General features: G+C 41.6%; 1 protein-coding gene across 3 annotated transcripts in view; it reads right to left on the bottom strand.

Moving 5' to 3' along the window:
* The window catches only part of Fggy (FGGY carbohydrate kinase domain containing), a 405,205-nt gene that overhangs the window by 72,210 nt on the left and 308,195 nt on the right, over positions 1–24,800 (bottom strand). For 2 of the 3 annotated variants that reach the window (XM_036180113.1, XM_036180115.1), the window contains 4 exons: positions 19,218–19,292; positions 12,813–12,933; positions 7,278–7,372; positions 1,396–1,482 (listed from right to left, as the gene is read on the bottom strand). In XM_036180113.1, the coding sequence (XP_036036006.1) occupies positions 1,396–1,482; positions 7,278–7,372; positions 12,813–12,933; positions 19,218–19,292 (378 nt within the window). The remainder of the gene's footprint in view (positions 1–1,395; positions 1,483–7,277; positions 7,373–12,812; positions 12,934–19,217; positions 19,293–24,800) is intronic. The other variant, XM_036180114.1, reaches the window with a different exon arrangement.

Here is a 24,800-nt window from a genome sequence, read left to right as displayed (position 1 = left end):
GATGAGTGTATGTGGCTGCATTGCTGCCACATCCAAGGTGGTGACTCCTGCTCAGCTCCTCTGCCTGCCCACCTGGCCCACCTGTTAAAGGCTTACAACAGCTCTTGTCATTCTCCCCAACATGAAGAAGAAATAATGTCTTCCTTATCACTGACTGAAAAGCCTAGATATCACCAAAGGTCACCTGCTATATTTCCAGCACATGGCACAACCATCTATGCATTGGTATCTTCCAAAGCATGGAGGGTGAGGGGTGTAACAGTGGGTCAGGAGCCAGCCCATCTGAGTTTAAACCCTCATTCTACCATGACCTTTCAAAATCTGGTGTTTTAATTTCCTGCTATAAGGTAGACTCAAATATGACCAAATATGAGTTGTTCTGAGGGTTGAATTAACCCAGAGAATGATAATATTGGTGCTTTTCTAAGTAAGGGGCTGTATGCTCAATGCCCTTTCATTCTTACATTTGCAGCAACTCAATAAGGTTTGTCAATACTAAGGCTCAATGGCATTGAATAATGAGTCTCATCAAGTTTGCTCACATAGCTAGCAAGCCACAGACAGGCCGTCGTCACCTGGGATGGAGCAAGGTGGCTTCAAAGGCTACTTTCTCTCTCTACATGCCTTAATTTCCTCATACCCTGCTCATGATGTATTCAGTTCTGTCTCCCTCCCACACCTGGCAGTCACCACAATGCTATATGACTGAATCTCTAGCAGTTGTTACTAACATTCTTATACTGAGCAAAGTGGAGAGTGATTTGTCCAGGGTTAAGCCTCTGATCCTCTCTCTGCCTAAAGAGTTGGCATCCTACTCAAGGAAGACGTGCAGAGGCCCACATCACAAAGTTTCCTAGAGGTAGTGTTCAAATGTCACCTTGATGGGAGGGCTTTTTGCCCTTAAGACAAAGAACATTCCTTTAATGATCCATTATCCCACTGTGTAATTATTATAATTTAAACAGGGAATGAACAATTAAAGTTGATTTGCTTTATATGTATGACTATGTCTACCCTTTATGAGTTATGAGGAGACACACACACACACACACACACACACACACACACACACACACACACACGATCTTATCTTTACAGAGGAGAGCTGTAAAGCATGAAGAATTAAGAAACTCACCCACAGTAACAATGGCAGAGCCCAGGTTTGAGGCAAGCGAACAGTCTTCGCTGTTACTTCAATTACGTCTTTTCTATACTGTATCTGTACACACCCACTCCCTTCCCTCACTGGCCTGGGAAGTGTTGCCCACTGAATAGGCTTCACCTCATTCACTGCCAACTAGGCTGTTAATGTCACATGCCAGCTCTCCAGAGGATGGCCCTTTAAAGTCTGAAACATAGGTCCTAGCCTGAATAAAGGCCGACATGCACACACACCTTCTCCAGATCTGCTCCACTGTCATCTGTCAGCCCAGCTGTCACAGCCCACTCTTCCTCCAGCCGTAGAGGAGCAGAACACGCATCCTGGCACCACAGGAAGGACATGGGAAAAAGGTGCATTAATGGGCCAAAAACAAACCAGTGGAGTGATTAATTTGGCTTTCCCTTCAACATTATGTTTATCCAGGTTGATTATGTAGCACTTAATTACTAATTTGCCCTACTTAAGCCAAGAGTGCTTTTAATTTTTAATGAGCTAAGGGAGGAAGATGCCTTTACTTAGTAAAGAGCAGATATTTTATTTCCCTGTTTTGTCTTACTCAACCAATTAATAACATTTTTAAAGATGTATATCCCACTCATGAATTCTTTCTCCCTAGCTCCTTCCCAACCTGCTGGGTTAGCTATGGAAACAGACAGCAGCCACTTTGAAACAAATTTAATTTGTTTCCCACCTGGCTAGCAGGGCTGAGACAGGCCTATAAATGGTGCTGGTTTCTTACAAGTTGGGGTGTTACTGTTTGAGGAACCATTTCTCAGGTGTTACCTGCAGCAAGGAACACAATCATGGCTGTCACTCAACTTCAACTCCTCTTTGTTTCCTGGGTGTTAATATTGGAAAATCTTAATTATGGTTCTTGGGCAGCCTAAGCACAGTGAAGGGCATTGACTCCCATGTCAGATCTAGGCTCAATTGATAGTTCTGCCGTTGGCTACCTGTGAGAGCAGAGCAAGGACACATTATTTATGCTTCTAAACTTGAGTCTCACCTGTAAGAGGGGGTGAATAACATCTTGCAAGAACTAAAACTCATCTAAAGTGCCGTAGCACAGTGTCCAACTCAAAGCACACAAATAAAAACAACAGATTGATGCTTTTTAGCAAATGCTACAGCATGAAAACAAAATGAGGGACATGGAGTCTTCAGTACCTTTGCCAGGTTTCTCATTATCTGCAGAGCTAGGAGGCTAGTTTGGTTCTCCTCAAATGGCCCATGTTCACAGCATATATAACTTGCCCCATAATGTAAGCCAATACACTAATTCCTTCACTGAGAATATCTTGCTAGAAATAAAATGTCAGTCAATGTCAGTTGGTGATTGTACTGATTCACATCTGATGCAACTTCCTTATCTTAAAAAAAAAAAAATTCAGGATTCAGCCACACACAGTGGGCTGAATAGCCCAGTCTACAAGACCATGTTGGTCATCTTCATATGTCCCTGAAGGCTCTCAGCGCCCTGCTCTGCTGCTACATGGAGTGACAGGCACATAGGCAAGGTGCTCTCTTGCCTTCTAACTCAGTCCAGCCAAGAGGAGGTAGGTGAACAGCACAGTTCTTTCCTCCTAGGGTCACTGCAATTGGGTAGCTTCTACACCATCCTTTGTTCTGGCTTCCAGTAACTGAACTTACCACCATTGATAAGTAGTCCATCTTTCAAACTCTCTAAAATTATCCCAAGATAAAAGTGCACTCTGGTTTATCTATGGAGATATTGATTAAAACAGTGACATTTCCATATACGTGTAAATTCTAATTTCTGGCCACCTAACTTGATAATCAGGTTTTAAATAATAGTAATCATGCTTAGCTCTAGAATAGTCATTTTGACTGACTTATGCTAAGACTCAGCTTCCAGCTCCACTGCTTTTTAGCAATTGACTTGCTCCTTAGCATCTTTGGCACTTTTTCCCCATCTGTAAAATTCTTACAATGATAGTATAGAAAATTTCCTGGATACATCTTCTAGAACAGTATAAAGTTTTAAATGCTAAAGCTTCTTTGAAACACATTTCAAAAAAGATACATCATTCATATTTCTGAACCAGTGATTCTTTCTCGGTGGTTCACTATAGTATGACAAAGACCCTTAGCAAGTAACCGGTTTTCTTCTGCACAGTTCTTAAGGCTGCAATCAGAACTGTCTCATAACCTTTAGTGAGACTATATGTTACATGAGTCTGAATCAAACTTTTTCCAGTGGGGGCAAGTAATATATGGTGTGTGTGTGTGTGTGTGTGTGTGTGTGTGTGTGTGTGTGTGTGCACATGGGTGTGTGCCTGTGTATGTTCATGTGGTGTGTTTGTGTGTGCATGTGTGTGTGCAGACATGTCCATGCATATGTGTAGTAAGGGCTCTTATCCATTTATTGTTGATTTTACTAAAAGTCTTGTCTTTCTTGATCTCAGACTGCATAACTTAAGTTACTATGGTGACTGTTAAACTATATAGCATGGATTTGCTATTTATGAATTATACTAGTTAATATAAAAGAAAACACCCTAACTTAGTCACTTCATTTTAGATTATTTAAACAAGGACACTATGGAAAGTTATGCTATATAAGTTAGTGTGAGAGATTATATTCATAAGCATTTGTTTCTATAATATTAGATATTTATGTATAATCATTTATATGATATAATGTAAATATATAAGCATGTGTATATATGTATAAGAGAGCAAAGGTTGTACCAATACCAAATATTGCCTCAAACAAAACCAAGTTAAGGATGAGGTAAATTTTATTTTAGTAATACAATTATATAATCCTCCTATGTTTTTAGAACCTAGTAGATAATTGGCCATCAATAATTTCATAAATATCTGATTCTTAAAATTTCTTATAAAAATTGCAGGGAAAGGGGGATCCTATAGAAGAATATATTAATTAGATGAATATTTTTTTCATTTTTATTTTTATTTTATGTGTATGGGTGTTTTGTCTGCATGTATGTCTGTGCACCATGTGCCTGCCTGGTTCCTATGAAGGCTAGAGGGGGACATCAGATCCCCTGAAACTGAAGTTACAGATGGCTATCAGCCACCATGTGGATGCTGGGAATCAAACCTGGTTCCTCTGTGAGAGCAAGTAGTATTCTGAACCACTTCAGCCATCTCTCTAGCTCTCATTCGCCCAGATGGTCTTAATACCTCCTGTGCTAAAACTACCTGTTATGTAAAGAAAGGCCTTGGTGTGTTTTATATTCATCTCCATAAAAAGTCAACAGGTCAACTATGATCAAAAGCAAGTACATAAAGCATGACAACACTCCTTAGCATGATAAGGTGATTAAACAGAGCACACTTCTGCTTTAATTTCTATGCCTGACATTTGATCAAGTAGCGATTTCCTGGGCACTGTGCTGCCTGTGAAAGGCAGGTAAGTTGCCTACCATCTTGGAATCTCTGTCCTTTCGAGGAGATGGTTTGGAGGTCACTGTGTCAATCAAGGTTATACAGTTTCTTTCCTGTACTTCAAAGTATTCATCTGCACAGTGGGGCCTGTTAACACCTGCTAGGTTATTCCTAGGATACTAAGAACAGTAGCAGATGGAAAGTAACAGGCCTGTGAGGGGTAGGAGAATCAGATGTTACATGTCTTTTATTCTTAAAAATAGAATTCTAATTTTGAGATAAATATTTTGGCTTTTACACCCAGGGTGCTATTCTACAAACTGGATTGGAACCAAGAGACTGATAATTAATCAGATCCCAAATTTGTTTCTGTTCCTTTAGGAAGGAGAGATGCTTGTATAAAGATAAGAAAGCACTGTTAATTACCTGTGGCAATATGTTTAACATGTGTTAGAACCAATATCACAGTCTCAATTTAATTCTTCTTGAAACTGTTAACTATCATTCCAAAGTCGTTTGTTGGTTTTTTTACAGGTACTAGCATAGTGGGTAGAATACATACTAAGAAATTTTAATCTGAAATCTGAATCTATTTAATTAGAACCCAGCATCTCATATCTCCCAGAAATACACACTTAAGTAGTAAAGGGCAAAGACCTACTAAGCATGCTGTTATCAGGACCAGATGTGAAATGAATTGGATTATGAGATGCTTGAGCATGAAAGATAAATGGAGCTTTAATTTATAAGAAACATGAACCTTGAATTTTCAGATACTATTGGTGAGTGTATAAATTGTTACCGTGTATAAAAGACCCTAAAAACTAAGCAAAGATTTTGACTGAACCTCTACATACCTCCATAATCTATTTTATGGAAATAACTTAGACTAGGAACAAAAATTTAGCTGTAGGGATGCTAAATGTAGTGTTCTGGAGGAAGTATGAATCACAGACAGGAATGAGGTCTGTTTCAGTTCACCTTGAAAGTTTAAGCTCGTCCTTCTTCTTTGTAGAAATGAACAATGCCATGTATATATATATTTCCAAAGCAGCTCCAGGTATATTACCCCAGTGCTGTTCTTATAAAGACTTTAAAGGCTTTTATAGGCTCTTTACCTCTAGAGTCAGTCATATCAAAGGCAATTAGTCTTACACATTACTTTGTATCGACTAATTAATTTTTGTTTTATGTGCATGTGTGGGTGCCTAGGTATATGCATATGCACCACCTGTGTGTGTGCAGGTGATCTCAGAAGTCAGAGAGGGCAGTGGGCTCCCTAGTACTGCAGTCACAGATGGTTATGAGACATCTAATGTGTTGGAAATTGAACCCAGGTCCTCTGGAAGAACAGTAGAGTGCTTTTAAGCACCAAGCCACATATCCAGCTCCATTCGTAGACATTTTTTAAAGAAGTAAGCACTGAAAATGACAGGTGACACTGAGTATGTCCAAACAAGTCCAGAGCTCAAGACTACATGGATTTGGTTAGAAAAATGATGTCAGGTATGAGCCCAGGCCTTTCTCAGACAGAAGCTCCCTATCTGATGACAGTGTCTCTGTTTAACAACCCATTTTTGAGAGAATTCAGAACCCAGAAGATATGAACAATTCAATGATACCACCTCTGTTTAAAGGCTTCTATTAAAATGCACGTGGATCCAAGAGCAGATTCAGGTCCTTAGGAGAGATGTTTCACAGTCACTGTTAGAGAAGGTGCCATGTGCCACCTTCCCCAGAATGGAGAGCAAAGAATGTGGACACTGAAAATGGGATTCTGCTTCTGAAAGTTTCCAACGATCTACTCTTGCAAGTTTCTGGGTATCTCTTATAGACCCTGAAAGGGTATTATAACCATTAGGAAAGCTATACTAAAGAACCTAGCAAGTTGAACTCTAATGGTTGGGGCGCTGGTAGAACACCTGGTTCTTAACTTTGGGACATGTGGGCAAGTCATTAATCTCTCTGATTCTCAGCTGGTACCTGGAAGGTCTTACTTGCTTCCAGGAGTTACTACAGAGCCTGTCATTGTAGCTGCTACCTCATACTCATTGTTTAGGATTTTGTATCATTTTACTGCTCAGAGTCTTTCACAATGTTCGGCATGTAAAATGTCTTTTGTAATTTCACAGCAGGAAAAGCTTGTCTCTTACCAGAAACTAGTATGTTTCCTCTTTTTTAAATTAAGAATTATGCAATTTATCATGCATTCTTTTTTTGTCTTGGCTGCCAGGAAGCTCAGAGCAAAATCATGTACTCAATCACCACCCCCAAATTGTTTCTGGCTTCCTATACTTTGTTCCTTATTTTTTCTTTTAATTTTTTTAAACAACACTTTCTTTTATGTTTCTTGTTGACAGAGGCATTAAAAATATTTGGAATGTGATTAGGCTCAAATAAGCAAATAAAACTCTGAAGTACATGTAAAAAACCCAGTATTTTTTAACATTATCTGTTTCATTTGATCAAAGAAAAATGGACTAGGGGAAACTGAGGCTAAGTAATTTAGGAGCTCTTTTATAGAAGAGAAAAGCAGAACAATTCATAGGAACAGAGGTGAAGCCAGAGGAAGGCTGAATTAACTACGTCAGAGGCTGCCAGTGCCTGTGATTATCTGGTTACAACCTATCATTTCTTAATTATATCCTGTGTGTGTTTTGCAAGCTGTAAGCTTCTGTCAAGAGGACAGACAAGCCTCAGACAGGGGAGGGACCACAGCCACCCATGGATCCCAACATACCTGCACAGATGTGAAGTCCCTGGAGGCACAAGCACCCAGAATAGCAGCACCCACGAGGACAGACTCCACCTCTTGTGACAGGACCACAGGCATGCCTGCACAGGACAAAGTCACACCTTGGTTAGTGAGCAGGATCAGGGCTGTGGGGAGCCAGCAAGCACCTGCAAGAGGCAAAGCACCCCATGTCAAAGCAGCAATACTTTTACCTCCCTGAAGTCCTCAGTGTCTTGGGATATTGAGTCTCAGGGATTTCTCTGCCTTGTGCCTGCTGGTATACTGACCAAGAGCCTCAAGGAAGCCAATACCACATCTATCAACTTGTGAGACCGTGGCACCCAGGTCTCTGGCTTCTGGCAGCTCTACTTGACATTATTCAGAGTTAGTTTCTCTATGCTATTACATGCTTTGCTGGGCCTAGTAGAGGCTGAAATGAATCAGGCTATGTCCTGTTATTCAAGTCTCAGATGCAGTGACAGATCTAGACCATGGAAAGTCTTGTTCTCTAACTCATATGTACTCATCTCCAGGGCTTCCTATCTCCCAGACTAATTCATAGTCCTTAGACAGTCTGACACAACCCTCTTCTAGCTTCTAGCCTCTCTTTTCCTACCCACCACATGGACCTCCCTCCCTTGCAATTTCTTGAGTAGGTTTCAAGGCCCTTCCAGATGTCCATGTGACTGCCTCTTCTCAATGGTGTAAACACAATGTGAATTTTCCTTGGTCATTGCATTTAAAATGGTGAGACATCTTCAGCACTCCTCCCTTGCTCCTGGAATTCCCCCATTCACTTTTCTCCTACAGGTTTGACTACTTAGGTTGTCTTATTCCTTGCCCTGGAAAACTGAACACTACAAGTCTAGGCCAATGTTTCTTAACCCTCCTAATGCTGGGACCCTTTAACACAGCCCCTCATGTTGTGGTGACCCCCAACCATAAAGTTATTTCATTGTTACTTTGCAATTGTAATTTGCTGCTGTTATGAATCACAAATGTAAATATTTTTAGAGATAGAGGGTTGTCAAAGGGGTCTTGATCCACCAGTTGAGAACTTCTGGACAATCTGCCTACCACTGTGTCTCCGATATTTAGAGCAGGATGCAGATCATGATAATTAAATGATGAAAGAATGATTCTCTGGGCCAGTGGCTGACACAGTGGACATGAGACTGAAACAGGCATTTGAAGGAAGCAGAGCAAAAGCCACCTACAGGATCCAGTGTCCTGGATCTGAAGATGGTCTACACATCAGCTTCTTCACTAACTTCATGGTGGGATCCTAAGTTGGGGGTTCCCATCTCTCCATACCTTGGTTTCCTTATCTGAAAAATGGGGTTAAAAATTCCATCTACTTTTCACAGGATGACTTGATTTTCTAGTCAAGAGATGAAAGTTTTATGGCAGAAAGTCTCCTGTAGACAAAGGCTGCAGCTCTCTTCCTGCCTCTGCTAGGAAGGCACACTTGTTAACTTACCTGCCTCCTCCAGGTCAGGTCAGCTTCCACCATCCCCGCTTAGACAGCCAGGAACAGGAATCAGAACAAGGCCTGCCTCTGGCTGTGCCACTAGCCATCAGGTGAGTGAGAGCCCTGGGAGAAGCTCAGGCCTGGCTTCTTCCCTGCCTCCTTTCCTCTGGAGTCCTTCACAATCTCTTGAACTCTTTCAGCCCTGGTTATCTCAGGTACCAAACAGGGCTAGGGCTTCCTGTGCAGGAGCACTGTGTGTGTTAGTGACAGAGTCCTCAGGTGGAGCTCACTTATTTCCTGGTCTGTGCGAAGCCCTGGAGACATGGTAGCTCCTACTGCTAGACTCAACATTGACGGCAAGTAAGGGTTCTATATGGATTTCATGGGACCTGCAGAGTGGAGCTGTGGCAAAAGAAAAGGTCTCATCAGCCCTCCAGAGAGTAAGGCCGGATGCCAGGCCACACAGAACAGTACTGGTGGCTCAGCCAGAGAGCACACTACGTACATGTGTGTATGAATCGGATGCCACCCAGGCCTCCTACTGACCTAGAACTTCTTTAGACTATAGCTTCCAAGCAATATTCATCTTCAGCTCCTCTGAAATAGAACGACAACTTCCCTGTCCCTGAGTGGAAACAAATGAATCCCCGGCTGCTTCCTTGGACAGGGACCCCCAGGAACCCCTCATTAACTCTCAGGTTATAGTTCAGCATACTTTGGAGTGGGGCTGCCAGAGTTTGAATTCTGGCTTCCTTGCTGACACAGCTGTGCAATATTAGACAGGTTATTTAACCTCTCCATGCCTCCCTTTTCTCATCTGCCAAGTGCCCTCTGGCTAAATCTGGACTAAGCTCCGATCTCAGGCGGGATGCTTCCAGATCCTCACCCTTAGGCCTAGGGAATGGGAATCTGTTAGCAGCTGTACGGGTCTCCCTGGTTGCCTAGGTTTCCCATACTTCTGTAAACAAACCCTTTATTCAGATTGGCCAGGATTCCCTTCCCTGCCGGGTCCTGTCACCTCTGACCTCTGGATCTGTAGTCTGTTCTTCTTACATTGGACAGAAGACTATAGAAACTTTCCTGGTTGGTAATGGATCTCCTATTGACATCGTACTCTTTGTATTCTCAAGCCAAGTTCAGCACTTGACAGGGGTTGCTTTTGAGTGACATAAATGAATGAACTACTGGTCAGAATGGTGTGACAGGAAGAAGGAAACGCTAGAGAAACTACCGGCATTAAATTGTACAATTTCAAAAACAGAACACTTAGTCCCAAGTCTGCAGGAAGACCTACAGTTACTTGGTAGATGCAAACAGTTTTGGAAAGCATAGTCAAGTCACTGGCCAGGGTACAGGACGTGCCTTTTCATGCCCATGTCATTTCCCTAGCTGGTGCGGCCCATATTCCCTGACTGCATGAAGCCAGATTTTCCTAATCTAGCCAAAATTGATTACAAAGCTGTAAACTGTCTTTTTCTCTACCATGTCATCTTCTTTTGGGCATGGGGCTACCTGTAGGGAAGAATTAAAGCAACAGGCTGGGAACACTCACTGAGAACTAAGCCAGAGCCTGGAACTCAAACTCCTGAGCATCCATTCTTCAGAATGATCTACATGAGGGAGATGACAACATTACTGCTTTTTTGGAAGAGGGACCCTGGGCTCCCACAAGTAAAGTAATCCCCCTAGGTCAGACAGCTGGCCTGCAGCTCTTTCCGCTCCTCTGCTCTGCATTTTTTCACCCATATGTCTGAAAATTCCGTACCACGCTTGTGCTTTGTTCTAAATTGTTCTGCACAGGAAAAGAGAACAATTCCGGTGCTTAAAGATACCAAGGGCCTCACCTTTCCATCAGCTTCTCTTACAGGACAGACTCAAATGCTTTCCTTTTTCTGATCCCTGGGTGAAGGCAGGAAGAGGGAGGCTTTGCCTGGAATGTGAGCTATTTTATCGGATGCATTAATGAGTTTAACAGAAGCCAAAGCATTTGAAGGCAGATGCACTTTGCCATCCTTTGTCACTCATGAGTAGAGGAATTTTAGGCAAAGAAAAGGTCTCTTTGTCTACAACTGTAACTGGCCAGTAGTTAGAGACAAAGGGTCCAATTGCAATCTGAACCCAAACAACCATTAACAGCCTTCCATTCAACAGCCCAGAGGACAGCAGTTTCCAATGAAGAGCTTGTGGCAAAGTGGCTTTCCCTGGCTTTTGACTCTCAGGGACACATGACTAGAGGATGACCCATTTTCACAAAGGAGCCTTTAGTACTCAGGCTGTGCCCAGGTCACATCTAGATACCTGCTCAAGGGCCCCTTTTCCCATTCCCTGGACTAAAGCTGGCTTCTATCCTCCTGTCTCATCCAGGTGGGATGGAGGCTTTGGCTAACTGAAGGCTGGAAAGTGGAAAATAAACAGGACATTTCAGGCCTGTATCTGATCTGAACCACCCAGCTAAGCTGACTTTTGTTTCTGTCTACCTCACTCTTCATGGCCCTCTTCAGCAGGTTCTACAAACCTTGGAAGAGGGCAGGCATCATCAGAGAGTACCAAAGGGAAGGTCTAGAAAGCCAGGGCAGCAGCAGAATCACAACCTGGCCCTGTTCTTACCTGACTGGCTGGTTTAGGGAAGTCAATTGAACTTACTCCTCTGTCGTCAGTTTGCTTGACTGCATTGTAGTCTACTCTCTAATTTCAGCAGTAAGGGACAATTCAGTGATTGCAGTCTGATTCCTACCAACATGCTAGGCACTTGGCTAAGCGGAGCAAAGTCCATGCTTTGCAAGATCTACCCTTAATACTATATGTTGACTTGTGCCTCAGTCTACTCATCTGTAAGGTAGGAACAGGTATTCTATTGAGTTTCATCTACCTGATGTGCAGGGATCAACTGAGCCTGTCACTTGGATAAAGATCACATATGTAGGAATCTGCACGGCCTGGAGCAGGAAAGGAGATCCAATGAGACAGTTTGAGTCTAGACACTAACCTGCGTGCTGTGTCAGGAACATAGTGGGTGGAGTCATGAGGAATAGAGAGGCCAGGGGAAGGTGAGCTCATGTCAGGCAGGAGCTGAGGCTGCAGACAGTGTTCATGCTCCCCTATTTGCCTCCCCTTATCTTATGTTTATATCGGGTATCTAAGTACCCAGCAATGGGTGCTGGAGGGAGAGTTAGTCCCCAGGAGACACTTTGGAAGATGATGAATTGTGAGGGCATTGGCTCACAGAGACAGGAGTCTAGGTCAGGGTTTGTGCCACATGCAGGTTCCTCACAGAGAGCCTTTCCTGGAACCCTGGGCTCTTCTTAGATGTCACTCTGCCACTATTCCCCAACCTCCATGCCCATCACAAGATACATAGTGTATGACTTTATGATAAGAGCCGTGATTCTTAGGCACTGAGAAGTAATCTCAGTATCTGGGGCCTCTTGGGATTTCATACCCAGTCTATAGCTAGACTTTATTCACAACATTGGGGAACTGCATTCTTCTTTCTTTCTTTCTTTCTTTCTTTCTTTCTTTCTTTCTCTCTCTCTTTCTCTCTTTCTCTCTTTCTCTTTTCCTTCCTTCCTTCCTTCCTTCCTTCCTTCCTTCCTTCCTTCCTTCCTTCCTTCCTTCCTTCCTTCCTTCTTTTTTAAGATACTCTAACCACTTGCCCTGTACTACACAGTCTAAAACTGAGTTAAGTGCCCTCCATGCTTTTCTCACTCAGAGCTCCTGCCACACTGTGTTTATTGTGTCTGTTAGCTGTTTGCCTTTTTGGAGAGACCTTGAGCTCTGCAAAGCCAAGGTTATGTTTTATTCATTTCTATATCTTCAATATTCCTCACATGGCTTAGTTCAGAAGTACTCAAAAAAGATGGGAAAATGCTCAAATTAAGATCTGTCCTTGGCAGCCTTAGTGTCCTATTCAGTTACTGGACATACATGAGAGTCATTTTCCCCATTATGAGGACACGGACTATACAGTTATCTTAACAACGTGAATCACCACCAATGGCCCCCTATCCTCAGCCTGCCTTTAACCTGCCATACCCATTTGCCGAAGATGCCCTTGCCCCCATGAGGCTTACCGGTAATGTCAGCATGCATCTGCACAAAAAGGGGGTTCTTGCTTAGGCCTCCACATAGGAAGAGGGTGCTGAGAGAGTGCCCTGCTGCCTGCATGGCCTCAATGATGAAACGAGTCCCAAACTTAAAGGAGAAAACAGAAGAAAACATCAGGATGGCAGTGAAGGCAGGTGATCAGGAACACACGTGCTTGGCATGGACTTGGCTGGGCCCCCAGAGCTCTGTATGCCCATCCTAGAGATCTGAGCCTCGGAGATCATGTCACCGGGGTCACACAGCTGGCTCATACAGGGCATTCTGCCTGACTCCAAACCTCTGCAGTCACTATCTTCTTGTCACAGTAGTAAGAGAATACCATGAAAAACAGGGTGTAATCACAACTAATTTCTTTACTTTTATTTCACTTTAATTCTTTTCTTTTCTTCTGAGAGTATAATATAATCACATCTCTCCCCTCAAACTTCCTGATATATCCCTCCTGCTCTCTTTCAAATTCATAGTTTCTTTTTTCATTAATTATTGTTACATGCATTTGTGATATATATATATTTTGAATTTGTTTTCAGGGCTGACCATTTGTTATTGAATAACCAGTTGACCTGCTCTTCCCTGGGTAAGATATTTCTCCTGCTCCCAACATTCCTTAGTTGCCTGTAGTTCTTTGTGTAGAGTTAAGGCCATGTGGGCTTTCCTTATGCATTTTGGCATGCCTATTGGTGTCCTTGTTCAGCTCACATTTGGGCAGCCAGTCATGTTGGTGAGACTTTATTAGTGTAGCTTCTGACATTCCTAGGAGACAGGGCCTCATACCAAACTCCCTGATCTTATAGGCCTCCACATATCTCGGTCTTATATCCTTTCCAACCTGTCTGCTGCAATGCTTCCCAAGCCTTAGGGATCAGGGCTCATTTTAGTGCACTTCATTCAAACAGCTGATGAGAGTCAGTTGTGGCCCAGGCCCTCTAGGAGGTACTAGCAATGGGCTCATTGTAGTGCTGCTCTGAAGTTATCAGTCAGTGACACGTGGGGCAGTCTTCCTTCATTAAATTGCAACTAATAAAAGTCACAGACCCATACACACACACACACACACACACACACACACACACACACACACACACACACAAATAATAATAATAATAATAATAATAATAATAATGATAATAACAACAACAATATAACCAAACAACAATAACGAAAAACTCTCAAGCAACATAACTATGGAAAGAGGCAAAAGACTAAAACTGCCTTTATTATCATCTGAAACCAGGTAATTGTGCTCTGATAATGAGGCCTCTGGACCAGCATCCATTCCCAGCCAGTCCTTTAGTGAGCTGGGATGACATGGAGGACACACACTATGGTCGGCTTGGAGCTTCACTCAAGCCATCTGTCCTAATACCTTCTTGAAATGACTTACCCATTCCTACCTTGCTGAGTTTACTTTTTACTCAGTAGCTCTGTTATGGGTTGAGGAGAGGACACTACTTTAGGGCCATTGAAGTGAATCTTAATATATAATTTGTAGTTTGGGTTTGGTCATTTAAATAGCTGTAACCAAAATTTTTCTGGATGTTCCAAAAGTAGTATCTCAAAATTCCTAATTTATTTGGGGATATGGATTTTTTTAAGATAAACTATGATATAGCATTGAGAAGGCAGCCATAGGGTGATGTTAAGCAGTGGTTCTGAAGAAAAACAGTGAAGAGAGTATTTCCAGTGGACAAAGAGGTCTTTGAATGTTTAGAGACTGAGGGGTTTGGGGAGACAGCAATGCTGTAGGCACAAGGATGGGAGTTGATTGCTGGCTAGATGGGGGAGGAGGTCAGGGAACATAACAAGCTGAAGGTCTGGAAGGCCCAAGCATCTCAATGAAGGGTGGAGCTGCCAAAGGGAGACTGGGCTGGAGGACAGAAATGAGCCATAGTAGAGTTCTCAGTAAAAGTGTAAGTGTGATTGGACAGTTGGTACCTCATGTACACAGAGGGCAAGACGAATGAGAAGTTTGGCTCAGGTAAGAACCAAGGTTTGGGAAGTCCACAGCATACTTCCCTGTTTTCAGGTCCTGGGGGAGGGCATCCAGGTAAGTGAAGTTTCCCTTGATAAGGTTCTCTACAGTGACATCTTTCCTGGCCAGGAGAGTCCCTAAAAATGAGGGAGGGGTCAGAGGGTGACCTAGGGCCACAGGATAAGACACCCCATTGGTTGACAGTAAATAATGAAGCCCTGGGGCTCCAGGAACAAAGGCGCAGCAGGTTCCAGCACAGAGGTCTTGCATACGTGTTGAAGCTGCTCATGAACCTGGTGAAACCATGCACTTAGTAAAACTTGGGCCTCAAAGAGCATCTATGGTTGTACCGTGTTTGAAAATGAAACCTGCTGCAGCATACAAGCTGACTCTCAGCCTCCTAAGTACTGGTGATTCTCTTTAGATGTTCTTTCTTTAGTTTTGGGTGGATCTTGAACCCCAGAAAAGAACTGTCACACACAACAAGACGATGCCTAACTTCACGAGATCAATGGATGTCCATGAGTCAGTCCATTGTGGATCATTGGAGGACTGCCTGTTCTAGGCCACTGTGGTCTTTCCTGAAGATTGGGATCTACACAGCTGAAAGCAGGAGCACTGACCTTAGGAAACTCTAATCTGGCAGGCAGTTCACCTGTTTCTTCTAACCAACCCAAGGTTCACGTCTCCTTTACTGATAGGCCAACAATATCATTTTCATTTAGTTGAATGTGGATTGTGAAAAATGGTAACATGAAAAGAACTAGGTATGGCCTGAGACATGGTATGACACCGTAGCATGTGCCTGATGACCTCCCAGCTACAGGCACATGGGAGCACTGACAAAAGACCTCTTCTGGATAGAGGCTCAGGAGGCATTCTCCTGTGCATGCATGCCAATGCCATCTCTCGTTTTAAGACAAACTAGAAACTGGAGATTATTAAGCCCACTTGGACGATGTGATTAGCAGTCTGGGACTGGGGTCATTGCGAAGCAGAGCACATGACTGTGAAAGGAAAACGTAAGGACCTGAACAAGAGGCACTCCCTTCAGTGCTGTGACAGCCTGTCTCCCTTTTCCCACTCTAGCAGCTCTTTTCGGGGCCTTCCCTTCAGTGTCCCAGACTCCACTGTGTGATGCTCCACAGTGGAAATGCCCACCAAAAGGCTTTATGTAAAAATGCTTCTGTGCTCACCTTTCTGGAAAAAATGTTTTCATGGAGAAATTTAAATTAAAATTAGACCATTCCGAGGGGCCACAGAACCAAATGCAAATCAATAGACTTCAAATGCAAATAGTCCTTTTTAAGGGTCTATTCTGAAAAGAGAATTACAGACAGACAAGCTGGGGAGGAACCAAGTGCCTGACAGGCCTTTTCAAAGAAGCCAAGCCAGAGAGAATTTTACTGCATGCAGGGGTTTCCCATAGTCTGAAGCTAACTTTTCTCTCTTTAGATTCATTCCATTGCTACATGCCAACCATGGATGTTAATATAGAGGAAACGGTTTAACTAACAATAACAAATAGGTGCTAAGGCAATATTCAGGAAGAAGGAAACAATTTTTTTTCCAAAGCTGAACATTATGGGAAAATATCTGTTATCAAAATGCTTCATTAAAATGCACATTTTTGCCTAGGAAATCAGTACACTCAGATACTTTTTCAAACAGATGGAACCCCTCCCAAATTTAATTGACTCTACAATAAAGCTTTATCAGGAAATCTGTCTTAAAATGTCTTCCCTGCATGGAATTATAAAGGTCATTAAGCCAATAGACAGAAAAAATAGGATTGCTTTAAATGTATGTATGGCCCATTAAATATAAGATTGATTTCCCAAATGTGTGTTACTTGAGAAAACATAGCTGGCTCTTTCCTCCTCCTCTCCTGCATGCATTATTAAGTTTAATCTTCTGCATTCCTGAGCTTCCTGCTCCAATGTTCTTACCAGGAAAAGGAGCCTGTGAAAAAAACTCCAGGCCAAATGGATGATGTTTTCTGATATGTGTTAAGTAAAAGCTGCTCTGGGAATGCCTGAAAACTTATTTCACTCACGTAGCTTTTATGAAAAGATCAAAGAAAAACTCCATGACAAAGTAGAGCGAGCAGGAGCTGAGGTTGAGATGGACACAGGTTCCCATTCTAACTAGTGTGTACTGTGAGACCCTGGGAAACAGCCTGCCCTCAGCTCAAATGTAAAGACAAGCCCCTTGGTTTACAGGGCTGCAGTCTTAAGGTACTCTGGGGCCTGGCACAGAGTTGGAGGTCCCCGGAAGGGTCACAGTCCTTACCACTATGGGGTAATGTCCTTGATCTCTCCTGTTTAGCTTTGTCTTTCATGTCCACCTCTTAGCAGTTGCTCACAAGATGTGAGCATCATGCATCTCCTGTTTTCCAGAACTGTCCATTTCAATGGAAGTGACCTAGCCAATTGCGAGCCTTTTCATACAATTACATTCACAAGTCAAACATTAAAATAGCCTCAATACTTCTGTTTTATTTTATAAACTCTGGGCTCTCATCACTGCTCTGGCATATATGAACTACATGGCAATGAACAAGTTAATTTACTGTACTAAGGCTTGGGATTCTAGTTAGTGGACTGAGGAACATAATATCAATATATGATTAAATCAGGGGATGGCACAAAGTATTTAGTACAGAGCTTTATACACACACACACACACACACACACACACACACACACACACACACACACCACAAATATCTCCAAATTCTATTCTGAATTAGTAGTATCATGACAATCTTCTTCATTTCAAAACACGATTAGTAAATGTCTTTACTAATGATAGACATATTTCACATTTCATCTTTTATTCACTTTCTCCATTTTGACAGATGCCAGAGTTGTCTGGGTTTTTTTTGCCTGCTTCTTTTGTTTGTTTGCCTGTAGTTTCCACGTAGAAAGAATTTTGAAGGTTTCACTGAACTGGTCAAGGTATTAAGTCAAGAGGGAAGTTGCTTAAGGGAGAAACAGTCTGGCCTATAGTCTACAGGGGCTGTGTGGCTGAATGGGCAGGTTCTCTACACCTTTGCAATGGCTCTGCAAAAGGGATAGTACTGTGGTGACTGTGGAGCTCTGTTCTCTAGACCTAACACATGGCACACATGGGTAAGTATGAGTACTAACAAAGCACTTCTGTTGGTAATATGGATAAATATGTATGTATATATTAAAAATAGTAAGATTATAAAAGCAGCTGTTGAAAGAAAAAATAATTAGTGAACATTACTTACGTCTACACAGCAGTAACAAGTACACCAAAAATATTTATTTGGAGATAGAGATAGGTTCAGAGGTAGGTGCTTGCCTCAGATGATAAGGATCTGGGTTCAATCCCTAGTACCATACCAATCATGATAATAATACATAGTAAAAAATTTTTAAAATATACTGGTCTTTCAGAGGATGTGAGTTCGATTCCAAGCACCCACATTTGGCAGCTCACAACTACCTTTCATTATAGCTCCTAAGTACAATGACTTCTCCTGGCACCCCCATATGCCATACATATACATATACATATACATATACATATACATATACATATACATATACATAAATATAAATCTAAATAATAATAATAAGCCATAGGTTTAATGATGAATAATAAATTCTATATCATAATTTAGTAAGCTGACTTTTCTTTTATGAGAGTTTCCTTTCTCTTTCTAAAATTAAAAAAACCACTTATTTTTTTGTAGGGTATAGACCTTCTCTAAGATGCTGAAAGTCATGACCCACTTCTGAAAATGCACTTTCTAGTACAGGCACATGTGCCAACTTTTATATTATGTCAGGGTTTAGAACCTTCTGGCAGCCCACTGGTGGAGCAGTGCTCCACAGGAAGATTCCTTAGGCAATGTCTAAGCCTCTATAGTTTGGTTTTCAGTTTGGACCTTACTTTAAGAGCCTCTCACATTTCAGATTAAACTTTCCCTTCTTTCCTTAATCATTTTAACCACCCATAACTAGCCCCAACCCATGAGTTTCTAAGAATTCATTAAAGGAACCTTATAATGAATTCTTTCGTAAAGTGAACAATATTATGTATTGTATAAAAGCAAACATTCTTAACAGCAGTTTTCTGACTGCACGTGTACTTGGAATCTGCCTCTTTCCTTGTATTGAATTTAGAAGACATCAGGCAAATGGCAAGCGTGATGCACAAGGGCTTTCATTTCAGTGACTTTATCATAAAAGCAGGTGAGAACCCTTGTCATTATCACTGGACAGGCAAATATCTCTTTGTGGCAAGCTCTCTTCTAATGAAGAAACTGCTGCAAAAGTATTATGGTGCATCTCAGAGATCCTGTGGCTCAGAACATATTGGTAGCACAAAGTTTGTTTTCTGAACTGTCATTAAAGTGTCTTACAGCAATGGCTTGAACAGTGGCCAGGTAGAGGATGGCAAGATCATCAAGGTCCTGAGACAGTGTCAATCCAGTGACCTGCAGGAAGGAAGAAAAGAGAAGAATGAGGGACCAAAAGCAGCTGCCATGGATAGAGATAACTCCCATAGACTGTGAGCATGTTTAGACATGCTTTCTGGCTGCAACAAGTTCATATGCAAATCCCCTTTTCTGTGAGCTCAACGTGGAATGCTTACTAAATTGTTTAAACTTCAAACTTGGAAAAAAATATTCCTCCCTTACACCAAAAAATTCTTTGTCCTTGAATTGAACCAAACCAAACCAAACCAAAATGAAAAATAAATACATAAAATCTCTTGTAAGATTATATTTGATATTTTTAACATGAAACTAACTGTGATTCAAAATATTATAAATAAGTATCTCCTGTGGTTTATAAGGAGAAAAAATGTGAAGAGTTGGCATTTGACTGTAAGAAGACCATGAATTCAGCTTCTGTCAGAACTTAGTGTAACAGTACCCAAGGGTTATTCAGGGTAAATAATATGTCTCCTACAGATGTTATACCTACCGAGGGGTAATTTAGAATCTATGGTTTGCAAGGGAATCCCATTAAAATTAATCAGAAACATATGAGCAGGTCAGTTTCTCAGAGATTCCAGAGATGAATGGATGGTGGATGTGGATGCAATCAGCTCATCCACTCTCCTTTTCACATCTCTCTGTGCCAGTATTCTTATAGAATCTTTACAGAGGGTATTCTTCAAGTTTGTGGACACCAATACCTTTGTTCAGTTTAGATAAAATTGTGTCTCTATGCATATGTATGTCTGTGTATTAGGTGAATCCCAGGATAATTTTTGGAAGCTGGTTTTCTTCTTTGGCAATGTTGGGTCTTGAGGACCTAATTCAGGTTGTCAGACTATGCACCAAGTACCCTTATCCAATGAACCATTTCACTGACCTTCATTTTAGATTTTCACATTATAAAATTAATTTATGTAATATGGGCTGTATGGTGTGAGCAATCTTGAGCTACAGCAGGTATGAATATGAAAACTGAGGTAAGGAGTCTGCCAAGCACTCTTGACCTTCCTTTCTAGTCTTAATTAATCCCTCCAGATTCCTCCTCTGGTGAGGGCATTCTATTGCAGGGCACAGACAAGTTGGAAGAGCTCTCTTCCTTGCTTTCTCCTTCATTTAGTCTCCCAAACCCTTTAAAAATCTACCTGCTTTTGTCTTCTCTGCTATTCACTTCCTTAATTCAGGCCATGATCATGTTCTTACTTGTTGATAGAGCCCATTTCTAATTGTTCTCTACAGTAGAGCTAGTATGATTATTCTTATGTGCAAACCTAGTCATGTTACTTTTAAAGCCTACCACCAGTAAGGGAAACTGAGGCATAAAAATTACGAACTCAAGGTTAGCTTAAACTACTTAGTGAATTCAGTACAACTGAGACAAGACAGTGAACCTCTTGTTTCCAAACAAACAAACATAACAGTATCCTCCACTTCTTGAACACCACCAAACAAAAATAGTCTGGCCAACTTTTCCTTGTTTACCTTGGCACTAGAGAAAACGAATGCAGTCTGTGAATATACACCTTCCTGGCATTGCCCCTGCTCATCCCTCTAGTATCTATCTACTTTTGCTTTCCTCATGAAACATGACATACTCCTGCTCTCCTGAATTGCATCACGTAAACTGTTGGCTGATTACATGGTCATCAGGTAAGAACTATGTCTTTGACTTCAACACAAAGGAGGATTGAAATGTTAAAGGACAGACCAGAGAGGAATTCTGGGACCCCTCTTTGCAAACCAATAATGTGAAAGAGTAGGCACTATGCTACTGTCTGTTTGAGCTAGTGGCAACTCAAAGATCCTTTTCTCCTTCCAAACACCATTCTTTCTCCTAATACCTGATCACTGTAGAATAATACCCACACATTTACTGCTTGGCTCCTTAAATACTCACAGGGATGAGAGGAAATTTGTTCTATAGCCTCAAAGAAAGAGGAACTCAAAGGCCATGTTGAGTAATTTGCTCAATGTTCCCAATCTGTACATCCCTACTCTTGCCCTTCCTTATCCTAAGTGTTTCTTAGGAGACTGGGGTAAAAGCAGGTTCCAGGAGGTCACGAAGGACTTTGTATGAGTAAAGATAAGCCACCCCATCTTGCAGGATGAAACAGATGCCAGCCTTGCCACAAGTCCTTTCTAGTGAACACACAGGGTGAGTCACCTACAGCACAGCACACAGAAGCCTGGGTTATGGTCACTGGCGACAGGTGTGTGCATACTTGCTTACCCCTGGCTCCTCATCTAGCAGGGCAGCTGGCTGGGCCACTTAGAGCTCCCTTCTGGAGCCAAGTCAGTATGTTGCCTTCTTCTGGGCAGCAATTGGAAGTGGATCAGGTCATGAGCATCTGTATGGCTGACCTACAGGTAAATCTAAAAGACCAAATCCAGATAATTTGTGAGGGTATGTGGCATTTGGGGTTCATTTTTTATATCAGAAGCATTTCCTTATCCATATTCCCTAGGCAATCTAGTGTTTTATATTATAATGTGGATAATGTAGCTAGTTCTGATATCTTTCTCAATTACTAAAATCTGGAAGACATAAAAGAATATGACATAGTTATATTTATTTTTTTAATATCTAATAAATTCACATAAGAACTTACAAAAAGCATTAGTTTTCAAGCAAAAAGATTTCATGGCCCTTTCTATAAATTTCTAGTGCCTCCAGAGAAAAGGGACATTTTTCTTGAAACAACTAAGACAAAGTAATCAATGGTACTAAAATTTAACTCTTGACAGCAAAAAGGAACACATGAAATGCAACCTACCTCTTTTCAAAACCAAAGCCTGGCCATTATTCAAAGAGACAGTACCCTTCTTGGGAAGGTGCTCTAGAAGGGTTTATTGCATGGAGTATTAAACAGGAGGTATGATACATCAAAAGAGAAGCAGCAAGCACAGCCCCAGAGCCACCTCCAACATTCCTTCACGCCAACACTGACTGGGGCTATGGTGTTGGAGTGAGACTCTGTGAGAGACATTTCTCCCTGAAACAAAGAGACACTGTGATCTGAGGCCTTACTTCCTTGACATCTCACCTGATATGCACAGGGGCACCTCAGAGGGGCAGCTGGCCAGTAAGTCCATTTCATTCTGTCAAATACTGGGGACCTCAGTCCTATCCTGGCAAAATCAGTTCAGGATGGGACTTTCTATGGAGTGTCTGCCATGTAGACCACTCAGGAGGATGAAGAAACCTTTGAGGGAATTGTTGTGAAATGTGAGTTCCTAGGAATGCCAGAGATGCCCTGGAGGTGTGTGTGGATTTGCAACAGCTTCAAAACTGGGACAGGCAAAATGAGCTCTATGCTTCAGCTGAAGGCTGACTGGACCTTTTGATAAGAGGAAGTTGAAAGGAAGCCTATGTGGAAGACGTGTGTTTATAAGTATGTATGTGCCTATTTTGAATGTTGAGGCGAGACAGTTAAATGTAAGGGGAAGCCCCATGGGAGACTTGTGATGGTTTGCACATTTTATTTCTTTTGGCTGTTTTGTAAAAGAGGAACTATAAGAGAAAAGTACTTACTTAATATATAGAGAAGTGTTAAAGTTGCATATGATGTCCAAAAACATGCCAACAACTATAAGGGATCAATGAACGCCCTAGCTTAAAGACACAAAGTATTATCTGAATGTTTTTTTTCCTATAAATTAAGTGTACATGAATAGAAAGAAGGTAAGACTTATGGGGGACATCTGGGTTTACATTTTCAGATTTCTTCTAACTGGGTGTACAGTCCTGTGTGAATTGTAGCCCCTTTGCAATTTATTTTTTCATCTGCAGGATAGGGCTACAATGACCCTTAGTATTTTTGAAGGCTATAGGAGATTGCATTGGAGATTTTCCTTATTGACTGGTAAATGGTAGTGGGTCTATAGAAGCTAGATACTCCTCTAGTCTTATAGTGCCAGCTATACATACAAGAAAAACTTATGAAGGGTTCATTTTCTTTTCAACTATTAATCAAAATTCACTTTCTTTCTTTAGCATTGTATTAAAGTTTAGTCCCCTGTGACATAGAAATAAAGTATCCCCTTCAATGCACTCTAGTCACACCAGGATGTGAAGGGGGTGGATAAAGGTTAGTAGTTGCTGGATATGGAGAACCCAGTGCAGAAGGTATGCTGTGATCAGTCCCAGCATCAGAGTGCTAAAGGTAAGAGCCTTTTAGGAATATGAAGAAGCAGTGTGCTCCCTAACAAGTGTCCAGGCATAGCACAGTGAAGAATGTGTTTGTAAGGACATGGAGAAATCCAACATTACAAATTAGCATATCCATCTGTGTTATAAAATGGAAAGGCGGAAGCCAAAACCTCAGCTTGGATGTCAGCTTCAATATTGCACTACTCAGCCACGGTCCACACTTGGGTACATCTCTTCACCATCCTGGCATTCATATTGTGTGCAGTTTTCTTGGCATTCTACTCCAGATTTACTGAACCTTTGATATGGGCTGACAATTTGCACTTTAGAAAAAACCAAATGCACTCAATTGGAGGGATGGGTTCCCCAAGCCTTCACATTATTAATTGTAAGTTCAAAGGTTCCCCAAATAATTCAGATTAATATATCAAAAAAGGACCTTACGCTGGAGCCTGACCTGTATCAAAACCTAAAACTTGAGCTCTTATATTAAACTACAAATAGATGCTTCCACACAAACCTGTTTGATGAAAAAAAATTATACATATTGTATAAAATTACCTTCAAGCTATGTATATAAAGTATTCATGAAACCTAAGTGAATTTCAAGTTTGAACTTGGGTACTATCCCCAAAATATCCTATTAAATTCATTCATATATTCTAAGATTCAAGATCTGTTTCTGGCAAGGTCAAGTAACTTAGTAATAATAGTAATTTAGTTATTCTTTCCTTCTAAGTTGTTAAAGGTATAAAAATTATTATATATGTTAGTTATAAAGGTATTTTAGGAAACATTTCCCTAAGGGTCTCTGAAAATTGTCAAAGACAAGGCAGATATTCTAGGTCCCTGGAGCTTGATGAGGGATATCAACACTCCACTCGGGGGAAATAACTGGAAAGTTTTCAGAACACAATGAGGTTTTCTGAGGAAGACAGAGTTGGTGAAGAAGATCACAGAAATCTCTAGAGAGGCTTTTGGGAGGTATGGGACATGATGGACTAGAGAATGGAGACTAATCTCTATTGGTCTAGAGAAGCCAGGGAGGACTTCTCTGGAACCAGAAGGATCCAGAAGCCTGGAGTAACTGTGGGAGTCCAGGCAGATACTGTACGCCACTGAAAACCCATCTGGATTGGGAAATGAAGATGGATGTGTTAGCATAGCGTGGGAGGAAGATTTCTGTCCTCTGGTTGTGCAAACACTACTTCATACCCAGCTATATGGGGACTTGGCAGAAGCAACCAGTTACTAGGAGACCTTAAAGGGGAGTGGTTATCCTGATTTATCACATGAGCACTGAAAAGCAGAAGAGGAAGGCAAAAGAGCTCATGAAGAGAAGAAAAAGTGGA

Source organism: Onychomys torridus, chromosome 2 (assembly GCF_903995425.1).
Source record: "Onychomys torridus chromosome 2, mOncTor1.1, whole genome shotgun sequence".
Lineage (NCBI taxonomy): Eukaryota > Metazoa > Chordata > Mammalia > Rodentia > Cricetidae > Onychomys > Onychomys torridus.
The sequence above is the reverse complement of the archived record's forward strand: the minus strand, read 5'-3'. Positions and strand labels throughout refer to the sequence as shown.